Here is a 13,466-nt window from a genome sequence, read left to right as displayed (position 1 = left end):
GAGGAAGTAAGCCGGGGCTTAAGCAAATAAAAGTAGTGGGGCTAGATACCGTCACAAATTTTGTTAAACTCCACTTCTTCTTAAAGATTTGGGAATAGCTGACATTAGTTTCAAAGTGTGATGCCTGCACCACCTGCATCAGAAGTACCTGGGAGCTTATTAACAATGCAGATTTCATGAGCCCCATTCTAGATCTGCTGAATCAGAATTTCCAATAGTAGAGCCCATGCATCTGTGTCCTTCACAAGCTCCCCAGGTGCCCTTGTGCAGGAAAAATTTGAGAAGCACTTCCCTCAGTCTCACTGGGACTCTCCTGAGGCGTCCCACAGCATTTGGCTGTGCTTGGGCCCCACCGTTGGAGATTCTGATCTCACAGGTCTGGGAAGAGGCCAGAGAACCTAGATAATTTCTGAAATCTCCTCAGGTGATGTGGCAGATTGATTTACAACCATTCATAACTGATTGCCAGAGGGGAGGGAGAGCCTCCTGTCCCTGTGGCTTGAATTACTTTTGTTATAACCTATTGAAAATGAAGGTATTCTAATTGAACCATAGAGACACGTTGCTACTTTCCTTTTCAGTTTGTCTCCTTAACCACCCAGGAAGCAGGAAGACAAAAGCTTTCCACAAAGGCCTGGGAAAACATTAGTCTTGCTAATACGGAGGTTGTTTGTAAAGTAAGTTGAATGCTTTTACCAGGAATACTTTTAAGATGAAGTTTATCAAGGTATATTTTCTCTTCAAATGTACAGTTCGATGAGTTTTGACAGATACATGTTCCCATGACACCACTACAATTAGGACAGGAAACATTTCTGAAAATTCCCTCCTGCCCCTTTGTAGCCCACTCCCTTCCCCCACCAGTGGTCCCAGGCAACACGGATATGCTTTCTGACACTGTGAATTCATTTAGACTCTTCTAGAATTTGAGATAAATGGGATTAAATAGTATGTACTCTTTGTGTCTTGTTTCTCTGGTACAGCACAATGATTTTAAAACTTATTCATAACAAGAATTATTAGTGAATTATATTCCTGTTTCAAAAGTAGGTGCCGAGAGCTGCAGGGTAGTACTACTTCAGGAGAAAGAGCAGGTTCCCAGAGTCACTGAGGCCGAGTTCCTGTGAATCGGAAGGGAAGTAAGAAAGTGGGAACAATTATAGTAGGTGGCCTTCTTCGGGGAGCTTGGCTAGGAAGGGGAAGAGGAAGTGAGCACACTGAGGCGGCAGGAGTTTTCTTTGAGGCAGGTGGTTTTGGGAGCAATGAGTACTTTGGAGGGGGCTGACCTGAGCTGTAGGATGTGGGAAATGAGAAGACAGGGAAATGCCGGGAATCACAAACGAACTGCAGCAGGTAGTTAAGACAGGCGTGAGCAGAACAGCAGTGGTGGGCCAGACGCAGAGGTCACCAGGGCAGAGGGCCCCGAGGGCCTAGCGACGGGCACAACTACAAGCCCTTGCACAACCACTCCCTGAAACAGCAACCCCTGGAGGTGACAACTAGGCCTCAGCTGGGTTTCAGCACCAGGTCCAGAGAAGCAGCAGAGCCGGACTAAGTGATGTCGTGGCTGCCATAGGACCAGCCACATTGACTAAGGACGCCCTGCTCTGGCATGACCAAGAGTGGAGACCATGACCATGAGGAGACACACCTGAAAAGCTGAGGAATATTCTATTGGGATCCTTCCCTGAGACCTTCAGATAAAAGTCCTCGGGTGGGGGACCCAGCGCAGCGTGCATGTCTGAACTTTTCTTTCCTCTTTCATCTCTCATGGAGCATTTATCTCTCTCTCTCCTCCATCCTCTCTCCCTCAAGTTCCAAGGGCCCTTTTCTTTTTTTAATCCTTTTTATTGAATTTATCGGGGTGACATTGGTTAACAAAATAATACAGGTTTTGGGTACACAGTTCCACAACAAATCATCTGTGTACTGTGTTGTGCGTTCACCACCCCAAGTCAAGTGTCCATCCATCACCATTTATCCCCCATATAACTTCCTCCACTTCCCTCCCACCCACCGGCCCCCAGCAATCACCACACTGTTGTTCCTGTCCATACATTTTTTCCCTTTTTCTCCTTTTTTGCTCAATCCCTGTATCACCACTCCCCACTCCAAGCCTTTCTGTAACTCGTTTCCTGAGCTCATTTCTTCTATGGCTTACTTCTTCCATCTTTGTGACTTTCTAAATAAATTTTCCCTTATAATTGAGTCTTGGCTCTGAATTCTTTTCTTAGCCAGAACTCAAGAACTGAGGTTGTTGGACCAAGGTCTAACACCTGCTGTTGTTTTGTTGCTGCTAATAAAACATTACCAGTTAAATATTTTTATACATTTTTTTTGTCTGTGTGGTGGTTTAAAGACATGACCGAAAATTCTTTGATATTCCTCTCTTCAAGAGATAGAGCTTAATCCCACCCCCCTTAAGAGTAGAATGGATTTAGAGATTCATGTCTAATTAATAGAAAATGGAGGAAATAATGGTTTATCATTTCTGACATCATTCCTTAAAGATACTGTGGCTCCCATCTTAGTTGTCTTCTTTGGCATCAGGGAACTCTGGGAGCTGTCGGCAGAAACCTGACATGGCGTAGAATGAGGTTGTCACTGCAGAAGGGATGATTAAGCTGAGATTTTCAGGAAGAGTGGGAGGAGGACATCGAGGTGGGGGGACTGGAACATCCTGTGGTCTGGAGGTGAGAGGACATTGCCCATTCAAGGAACTCTGTGGAGTTCCCTTTGGAGTAGTCTAAATTTCTCTTTCTTCATCCAGACCTACCTGTATGCATTTATTTTTCTTTATTGGTTCAGTTACACTCAGACACAATGCAATAAGAATCTATTAGCACTAATTTTGAAACTACTACTGATTAATACACAGTTCTAGTACAATGAACTGGGGTTGGGGGCTTGTATAACTGATCTCTATGTATAATATTATTCCATGGGAAGAGATAGCCTTAAGACCACATAAGTGATTACACAAGCCCCTAGATTAGGGACTATCTATAACCTTATTCTCAGGCTTTTGTTATGGTGGGACAGGTGGGTGCAGAAAGTAAAACCTTCCCACATTCAATACCCAAGTTAATACTCATTTGACATCTTTTGGAACTGAAGAATCTACTTTTATCTGGCTGGGAAATTTGAACTAATCAAGACCACACATAGCAGCCAAGATTTGGCAGGCTTATTTATATATGGGCACCAAGCCATACTGACTATTCATATTTTCATGTAAATGTTCAGGAAGATGAATTAGTTCCTGCTGTGATTGACATTCTGCAGCAATTTCCAACACTGCAGACACAGTAAAGTGTGATTAGGATTTGGTGCCCCAGAGGCCAACAGCATGCCTGAGGTATTGAGCTCCTCCCTGAAATGGGGATTCTGACAGGAGGCCCAGGGAGAAACATTGAACAGATAGATGGTTTCAAGTCTGTTCTTCATCTGTAAACTGGGAGAAAACGGGCCTAGCAAAAAGAAATAGATCATCCTAAGAGCTTAAAGAACTAAATGGCAATGCCTCATTGAGGCATCATGGGGACAATTGCAAACACATCTGGCAGCCATGCAGGGTGGAAGAAGGTATTAACAGTGTATTTTAGGAAGTAACTCTTGCAGATACAGCCTCTCAGTCAGTGCTGTCCAAGTGATTGTCCTGTGATGGTGGAAATGTTCACTATCTATCCACTACAGGAGCCACTAGCCACAGGTGGCTATTGGATACTTGAAATGTGGCTAAGGAGATTAAGAAACTAATTTTTATTAAATTTTAATTAATTTGAATTTAAGTAGTCAAAAGTGGTTAGTAGCTACTGTATTGGACAGTGCAGCTCTAACTGATGGGTCAAAGGTTATGATTGTTTAAAACTGAACACCTTAAAAAACGGAGATAGCGCTGGCTGGTGTGGCTCAGCGGATTGAGTGCTGGTCTGCGAAGCAAAGGGTCGCTGGTTTGATTCCCAGTGTAGGGCACATGCCTGGGTTGCAGGCCAGGTCCCCAGCAGGAGGCACGTGAGACGCAACCACACATTGATGTTTCTCTCCCTCTCTTTCTCCCTCCCTTTTTCCCTCTCTTATTCTCGTAAAAAAATAAATACATTTTAAAAATCTTTTAAAAAATTGAGGTAGATTTTATTTGTCTGTCACTCTGGCAGTCAGCACAATATCTGACATATAGTAGGTTTTCAATAAATGCTTAGCAGACCTACAGCAGCCACAAGAGGACTGACTTTAAAATATAGAAAGTAGATTGTATAAGTCTGAGTGGTCAGTAGTTCCCAAAGGGTGTTTCAAAAACTTAGACACACAAAGTGCTCTGAAGAGAAACGATTTTCTGAGCAAATATACCTACAAGCCTTGTGTGGAGGGTTATGGTGCCTACAGCATATTCAAGAAACTGGAATACCTTTATTAACTGACAATTTTCCATAGTTATTTGTCATGGAAGCCCATTTCACATAACCCTTTTGAAATCTCTTAGAACTAGTAGATTCTGCGAAAAGTACTTTGGGAGATGCTACAGTAAAGACAGGATGGGAGGAAAGCTTCCAGTGGATTCCTTGAAAGTAATAACCTGATTTTCAGCACATGGTCAGCAAGTAATGTATGTTACTGAATGATCTAGAAATGGCTCTGTCAGTCAAAACCAGAGGCAGTCTATAAACCATTCCCACTTCAGCAAAGGTAAAGAGAAAGGCAGTGTGTGACCTGTAAGCCTGCCATTCTTAGTGCGCATTTCTGCCAAACTAAAATATAATCTGACATGTAAGAATTAGATGGAGGTATGCAACAGCAAAGTGCAACAGAAATGAGAGCTATGGAAATATATTAATTGTTCCATAAGGCCCTGAACTTAAAATTTAAACCAAGCAGCTAAACACTGAGAATTCTTAGTGATTAGAATATCAATCCCCACGCAGAGGAATCACAGAGATATGGGGTGGTATAAACCAGGACGGCACAGGGGTCCCTGGGGATAGGAAAAGAGAATGGTCCTCTTTGAGAAGAAAAATAATAAACAAGAATACGATTAAGACCAGGGCAGAGACATATTCCTTTGTCACTTCTGGTCTTGATTTTTGCTAATATTCTTTATCTGTGTAATAAGGAATTGGAATTAACTCTAGACCCACACCAGAGTTTCTGCTACAAAGCTATCTGTAGTTATTGTCCATACAGTGTGCTTAAGTGTAATAAGCTGTATATAGACTATCGTACAGTATCAATTAATCTCTTCAACAAATCCCTCTTGTTCTCTTAAAATTTGAAAGTTATAAAAAACTAAAAATCTCTTCAGATCCAGTTAAGTAGAGAAATCTGGATGGGAAAAACCCCCACCAACACCTTCGGTCAAGGTCAAGGTGCCTTTACAGTGAGGTACCTGAACGAAGCCCGTCTCTGCTGGACTGGGCACGTTATAGATGAGAGATCTGCAGACTTCTTCATGTGCCAAAGAATCACTGAGATCTGCCCACTTAAAATAGGGCTTCAAAACTCCACTTTCTAGGAGAGAATACCCCACATCCACCTCCTGCAGTCACAGAGGGGTCTGCATGACCCCTGGCTTGCTCCTTTGAGCACCTCTGTCGCTGCGGCTCTGTATAGCGGGGAATAGTGGGCATGTCCGGAGACAGGAGTGAGCCACTCAGACACTTGGTTGTGGGCACACAGGCCGCTTGTCATGTGCATTGTTGGTCTTTTTTGTTAAAGCCTTTTAAAGCACAGTTTGATTCTTATGATGATTATGAAAATGATACATGTTTGTAATAGAAAACTTGAAAAGCCAAGATAGGGATATGTAAAAAAAAGGATTACCCATAATTCCACTATAAAAGAACCACTCTTAATACTTTTTGCTGTATTTCCCTTCTCATCTGTGATGATACTAACATACAATACGAAAAAATAGACATTAAGTAGAGTGATTTTCCAGTTTTAAATCCTATTTTGATTACTTAATATTATGTGCTGACAGTATCTCTATGGTCATTGTCTTCAACTCTGATTAATCATTTTTTAGGCCCTGAGATAAGCCAGACCACATCTCACCCTGAGCAATCCCTCCAAAATTAACCCCCCGAAAAGAAAACAAACAAAAACCCATGTATCTACCATTTTACAAATAGGACATTAGCCAACGATGAATAAATAGGGCTGACAAAGGCCTGTGGCTGATGTTGTCACATTCCAGCCACATGAAGACAAGGCTAAAGACAAGGCTTTAATTCATGAAGGCCTCTCTAAGCCAAGAGAGAAGGTCACCTTGAATGAAAGAAGACAAGGCTAGTGAAACACCATATCAAAGATCATAATCCCAGTGAGACAAGCTGGGAGGAGACTTTGGATATGATCTCTTTCATAGATGGGGAAACTGAGGCACAGAGACATGACATGAGTTGCTCAGGGTCAGACAACTGATATGGTAACAAAATCATGGAAACTTCATTGTAAAAGCCACCTGCGAGGCCCACAGGCAGAAGCTCTTTTTCAACGCCTATGTCCCTATGCACGCCATCTGGCTAGAAGTCAAGGAACTTGCCTGACAAGAAGCAGCTCAGAGGCCTTTACACAGATGATGTTTCAGAAGAAAAAGGTCCTTTCAAAAGCCCCACAATGGCTCTTCATTGCTGGCTATTTTAGGGAGCAGCTCTGGCTCGTGTGAGAGGCTCTGCTTCTTTTCACAGTCCTGACCTGATCTTGCCATTATAGGCCCAACCTTGGCTACCACACTCACCCAAGCGTCTCCAAGGAAAGTGCAGGCGTGACCAGCCCACCTCTTAGGGGAACACAAGGTGAGCATATGCTTGGACCTGGATGGGCTGTGCTGGGTCTTTATGAGACAAAGTTTTCCAAATCTTTGGTATTCAAACTTTTTCATCCATCTGGTCCACCATTTTTAAAGGAGCACTTTGGTGCTAAAGCTGAAAATCATTTGGTGTATAAACCTCAGTCATGACCCAAGAGGCACTGACTACAAACGGGGGAGGAGGGGAAGCTTTGCTGTGACCAAATGGCAGTAAGAGTCTTGAGGAATGGAGAGGGACGTGGTTTGGACATTGAAAAGTAACATCTGTTTGAAGTAAACGTAATAAGTGTGAGGAAAAGATGATATAATACATGAAAAGAGCTTAATAGAACATCTGGAACTCAAGAAATGAAGCTAGTGTTTATTTCTTGGAAAGGCCTGCGTGCCTTGTACATGGTAAGAACAGAACTCAATAATGAGGTGTCATAGAGTGATGTGGGAGGAGTAAGAATGAACAGGGATGGATTTCTTTTTCCCTGTGAAGCCCTCCCTTATGAGTTTCACTTTCCTCTCATCTTCCTCTTAGTCTTTTCTCTTCCTCACCCCAGGTGGCTGTGTGGTTATATGGTAGCTGTGGGTGTGGGGTTGGGGCCAGGGTAGTGGCAGGGAGGCAGAACAATTCTAGAGACGCATACAAAGATAAACAGTGTTGCCTAAACTGTGGATCATGTCCACGGATTGTGATCGCTATAAGATGTTAATGAATGATAACAATAGAAAAAAAGATTTCAGGTGACCTACACAAAATCGAACCAGTTTCTTTACTGAATGTTTTCTCAAGGCCCTTCATATGCGATTGTACATTGTGAGTCTTCCAGGGTGAAGATGACGTAGCCTTTCGTAAACTCACTGATCAAGGGAAAAAAACCTGCTTTCACCATGCATTACTCAGGACTGGCATTTTGAAAAATACTCTTAGCCAGCACTGATACTTAGATTTTTCTTCTTTGCTTTATTTTCCCATCTCAGTGAGCTAACAACCCCCACTAGTAGAAAAGGGGAAGAGATGATGTGTGCTAAAATAGCAATTCTCAAATTTGAATATATTTATCATCTACAGTCTTGCCCTTCAGGATGTGGTCTGGGAACCAGTGGCATCAATATCACCTGGGAGCAAAATGTACACACGCTCATGTCCGATCCCAGGCCCAGGTGCACCAAAAAAGAACCTGCATTTTGGCATGATGCCCAGGTGGGCACATTCAAGTTTGTGATGCAGACTGAGAATGCGTGGTACCACGCACCAACCCCAAGAGTTCTGATTTCTGTACATATGTGGTGAGGTCCAGGTGTACACATTTTAAAATAATCTCCAGGGGATTCTGCCGTAGCTGATGTGCAGAGCCCTACTGAGAAGCACTGACTTGGCCCAAGTTCCTTGCTTTAAGGTGACAGAACAGCCCGGTGGTAACACTGGGTTTCACAGCAGCACATCTATAAGGTAGGTGATGGTATAATCACCTTTACTGTTAGAAATAAGGAAATGAAGCCCTAGAGAGAGAAGGTGAAGGCCCCAGACCAATGTCACCCAGGGGTCAGCAGGTACAATAGGGTGAACAAGCACCCTACAGTCTTACCCCTCCCCTCAGCCCCTTCCCCCTTTCCAACACCTTTCCTCCTTCCCAATCAGCTCCTCATTCAGCCACTAGTGCCTTACTAACAGCCCTCTCTGTGTCTGCCTTTGTTTTTAGTGAAAGGCCAACAAAACACTGTTAGCTGCCTGTGCTTGCTAACAATAATCCTGATTATCTTAATTCTGTAAACTGACTCCCAGACTGCCAAGAGCCAACAGCAGCCTGCTTATTCGATCAGGGCCTGGCTCATTTTCTAGTTACCAGCATCATTTGGCCTCCTTTCCTCCAACTGTGAACTTGTTTGAGTTCAACTTGCATTTACATGAGAAATGGACCATTAGTCACAGTTGTGCCTAAGTCAGTCCTCCAGCTCCCCCTCCCCATTGGAGACCAAATGAAATGGCATGTGATTCCCTGAGTTCCCAGGCCGTTGCTGACCAGCAAGCCCCAAAGGGAGCCATGAGGCAAGCCCTCAGTGTGCGGGCCAGGGTAACCCTTTCCAGCTTCTGAATTCCAATTTGTATTCCCACTCAGAGGCCTGATGAAGTGACCAATCATCTGTTTGCCAGGGACTGAGTTTTCCCAGGACATGAGATTTTTAGTGCTAACTCTTTGGAGGGTTGATCCCCTTATGCCTGGCACACCATGACACACAGGCAGTGTGAAAACATTTAATATTCCCTGAGCGATGTAGCTGGAATCTAGAACGGAGAACTGACCAGAGTTAGGGTCTGATCTTTCTCTGTCAGGCCTAAGACTGGTGATGTATTGCTCCACCGCTCTGCACCTTATTTTGCTTTTAATCTCTATTGCTCATCTGAGAGGATGAAGCATTACTTCAAACAATGGATAAGAGGAGGTCTGAAGGCATGTTCTGAGATGAGGGAGGCATCAAGGAACCCACGTCTCATGTGTAATCCCTTTGAATGGAGGTGCGTCATCCACAAAGTACTCTTCTCGATTCAAAAATGCAGTTAGCATTTATTATGTACCAGGCAACATAGGCAATGCAAGCTTGTGTCCTGTATACTCCCGGCCCTCAAAGAGGGAGATACTGATACAACGACTTCTATCTGCTACAGGGCCACCTGGGAGATTACCAAAATGGCGAAACGCCATGGGATCTAGGGAAGAGAGCATTGGGGTGCCTCCACTTACTCTATGCCAGCTACTGTACATTCATTATCTCACTTCACAACTGATACTTCTTAAGCACTTACCATGTGACTAACCCACTTAATTTTTACAACGAATCTATTATTATACTCATTCTATGAACGAGGAGGATGAGGCTTTGAAAAGTCAACTATCTTGCTCAACAGTGGAAGTTAGTAAAGGAAGTGTGAACCCAAAGAGTTGAATGTTGTCCCCAGCAATGTCTGAGGCTGAATCTCTACCCTTGTTGGGGGGCTGGACTCTCAACACCACCAGTGTGTTGGGCCCCCAGTCAACGTCAGACAAAAGCAAATGGGTGGGCTCTGGGAGCAGGAGAGTATGGGTGTCCATGGTGGAAGCATGAAAGAGGGAAACACGAGGTGGAGCATCTGATTCTAAACTGTAGAATCCCAAGGCGTGACACCAGGAATGTCCCAGTGGAGATGTGGGAACGCTGGGATTGCTGATGTCCTATGTGAAACTGGCCGAACAAATGCTATCCTCTGTCCCCTTAGCTGCCGTAGAGGCTAAAGAATGTACAACCTGCATGTGAAGCCAAGTGCCTGACTTCTTTGTCATCCTTCAAAGTGCCAGAGATGAGCAACAGTCATTGTTTTACATTATTTGAGTGCTTTTGTAAGTTCTTAAAAGTGTATCTTTTTTATGTACTTAGAATATATATGCATTTAGAGCAACTTACTTTGCCTATATAGAGTAATTAATATATGCAAATAAAATAAAAATAAAAATGTGTTGATTGGATATGCTGTGACTGATTTTAGTATGTGCGCTGTAACAGTGGATGTAGAAGTTAGGCGTTCTAGCGCTATCGCTATTGAAAGTGCTGATTTCTGTAATAACAATCCACAAGTACAGTGTTCTCAGTGGACACTGGACTCTGCTAAGTGTCCAGGCCCTGAAATTATATAATCAATATCTTTTTCATTTACTTTATAGGTTTTGGCTTGTGTAAAATGAATATATAATTTTAGACAATTAAACATTAAAAACACTCGCCATTAGTATGTAAAAACATTAAAATTAGTCTCCCTGTAATAATAATTAACAAAGCATAAAGGTAGGAAGGATACTCGTTGAAATAAGACAAAGAAATAGAAGCTTTTGGGAGGGTACAAAAATTACCCTTTTTTGCTCAATTTCATTGTTAATAATTCCTGGTTAATCCATTGTAATTTTTTCTCCCAAAGAGGCCCTTATCTAGAATATAGGGTTTTGGGGGGCCTTTCTGTGACTCAGACTTCAGTTAGCTCCAGGCACAGCCAGGTGGTAGAAACCCTGTGGCCTCTTCCTTAGAAAATAACAAAGTTGTCTTACAGCAAATAGAAAAACTTTCTCTATTTGCTGACTTACACTCAGCTTTGCCCTACAATGGCCTTCATGTTTCCATTTAAGTAGAAACCAACTTTCCAATCTATCCAGCTGGTGTTTCTGCTCCTCTAGCTCAGTAAAACCAAAATCATGAATGCTTGGGAGAGGCTCTTGCTCCCAGTGGACCTTTGGGAAAGGTGTTTCCCCTCCATCTGAACATGTCAGTCAAAGAGAACAAAGCTAAACTCACCAGAAGCAGAACCATGTTCTTGGGGAGATCAGAGTGGTTTCTCTACTCTCTTCATTTCCATGGTCCCTATCGACTCTCTCCTTTGTCCTTGACATTTTCTAAAATTAGCTTTATCACTCTTTCCAGCATTTTAATTCCCTTGAGCTGTTTGTACAACCTTTTCTTCTTCAAGTGGCTGTCTACCCACAGCAGCCTTCATAGAGGACAAACTAGCAAAACTCACTCTTAATGTGTTTCAGCTTCTTTCTATACTATTTACCCAACTAAATTCAGAGACAACTCAGTTCATGCCCCCAAGAGCTTTCTAGAAAGCTGTTGTAAATAAAAATGAAGAAAATTAGCACTTCTTTAGCCAATGATATACTTCTATTTTACTCAGGAAGTTTTACTTTCTTCCAGAATTCTTGAGTGATACAAATATGTGTGTGTGTGTGTGTGTGTGTATGTATATGCATATATTTATATATATATATATATATATATATATATATATATATATATATTTTACCATGTACTCTCATAGCATTATAACAGATTTCAAGTTCAGAGACTCTAAAGGTGATATGTGACATTCACCAACATCTTCTTTGCCAGATATATGTATTGTACTGTATTAAACATGTCTTTTATTTTTTGTATTTGGATTCTTTAACATCTGGGGTCCTGCTGACCATAGAGGTCCCAGGGCCAGCATATTCCTTGAGACAGTAAATAACTCACCCTCAAGCTGCTTACTCAGTAATCAATACAAATCAAGAGAACCTGCAGCCTACCTACCTCCTCTACCTCCTCTCACAGTTAGGGTTGCGATTCCCCTGTCCTCATCACCCTAGGGCCAGGTTCCAGACAACCAGGGTAGCCCCTAGGTTTAGAACCCATTGAAATTATTCTAACTAGTCAATCTTAAACTGGCTTACCTGCCTTACCCATTCCTTCCCAGGGAAATAACAACAAAGGCTCTTGCCTGCATTCTCCCTGCTTCCTCTGCCTCTGACCAACTCGGCTGCTCCCCTGTGTGGCCCCCATGAGGTAATGTGCCTCTTCTCTTGGGGTCTGTGAGCATAACAAACCACCTTTGGAGAGCTTTATCTGTTGGTCTCACCATACATAAATAATAATAAAACATGTATTCTAGAAACACGTATATAAAGAGAAAGGAAGGTGGTAGAAAAGTTGACAGCCTGGTCCCTGTGTTCTGGCCATTATTCAGACAGACTTGGATGGAATGTAGTTGCTCTATCAGTTACATTGAGCAAAAGTGCCACTTTTACTGTTTCAAGAAAAAAGCATGATTTTACTGTAAAGCAGTGTATTATACTGGCTAAGAAAGTACTCGGAAGAGCCAACTAGAAAGAGCTGTGATGGGGCAGCCCAGTAAGATACCACATGTTACAAAAGATGATGGATTTTTGACTTTAAAAGTTCAGATTGAGTCCAACTGTAGAAATAACTTATGAAGAAAATAAACATAGTCCCCATTCACCTAAGTGATAATAGTAAAGTTTTGTATGAAATGTTCTGGGTTCTAATTATTCTAATAAATTGTGTCACAGGGAATTCGCTATGAAAGCAAAGTTCCTGTGATGTTGTATTCTTGTCTGGGCTTCTTCTGTCTCTATCGCTGAAATCAAAGCTACTCAAAGGCATTTTTACCTGCCTTTGTCTGCCCAGTAGTTGCCACACAATAAGTGGTCTATATTTATTTACTGATTATAGAAAAATGCTTCTGGTCATCTCTTTTGATAACAGCATAAGAGATGACATGACACATCAGAGATGTCCATTTAAAGGATTAAGTAACTAGGTTTTGAAGCTGTGAATTAAAGCTACTCCCTTTGGCTGAAATCATCACAATCCCATTATATTCTGCCACTTCTCTGAGAGAAATTTAAGACCCTTATTTGGTGGCCACAGACATCTTGGCATCTTCTGACCTTTAACTGACTTCTAAAGCCTATCTAATTCTGCAATCCCAGCTAACAACTACCCATTAGATGGTGTTTAGCACGGTCCTGAGGGTGACTTGGGTCCTGCCACTGCCCGGTGACACTCACCAAGGGCTCCAGCTCCTTGCGGTCTATGAGGTTCATCTCTGTGACGAAGTAATAGAAGTGCTTGTAGCAGGTGTTGACGTGGGCCTCTGCGCCCATCACAATGACCCGGTCGAAGTGGTGGATGTAGACGTGGACAAAGACCCGGAAAAGGCGGCACAGGATCTTCTTGCAGATCTGAAGGAAGTTCTTTGGAAAGGGAACACCTAGAGAAGGGGGACAAAAGAGAACAAAGCCATGACGGGAAAGCTTCGGTAGCCCCCGAGGACCGCGTGTGAGGCTGAGGAGCAGGCCAGGGC

General features: G+C 42.7%; 1 protein-coding gene across 2 annotated transcripts in view; it reads right to left on the bottom strand.

Moving 5' to 3' along the window:
• Positions 1-13,466, bottom strand: part of MOB3B (MOB kinase activator 3B) — a 179,994-nt gene that overhangs the window by 22,592 nt on the left and 143,936 nt on the right. Inside the window, exons 3-4 of one of the 2 annotated variants that reach the window (XM_054588071.1) lie at positions 13,171-13,373; positions 1,066-1,121 (exon numbers count right to left, since the gene is read on the bottom strand). In XM_054588071.1, coding sequence (XP_054444046.1) covers positions 1,074-1,121; positions 13,171-13,373 — 251 coding nt within the window. In that variant the 3' untranslated portion in view covers positions 1,066-1,073. Of the gene's footprint in view, positions 1-1,065; positions 1,122-13,170; positions 13,374-13,466 lie in introns of those variants that run through there. The other variant, XM_054588081.1, reaches the window with a different exon arrangement.

The sequence above is a fragment of the Pteronotus mesoamericanus genome, unplaced genomic scaffold, assembly GCF_021234165.1.
Source record: "Pteronotus mesoamericanus isolate MK-2021 breed Mesoamerican mustached bat unplaced genomic scaffold, CSHL_Meso_final contig_124, whole genome shotgun sequence".
NCBI classification, from domain to species: domain Eukaryota; kingdom Metazoa; phylum Chordata; class Mammalia; order Chiroptera; family Mormoopidae; genus Pteronotus; species Pteronotus mesoamericanus.
The sequence above is the reverse complement of the archived record's forward strand: the minus strand, read 5'-3'. Positions and strand labels throughout refer to the sequence as shown.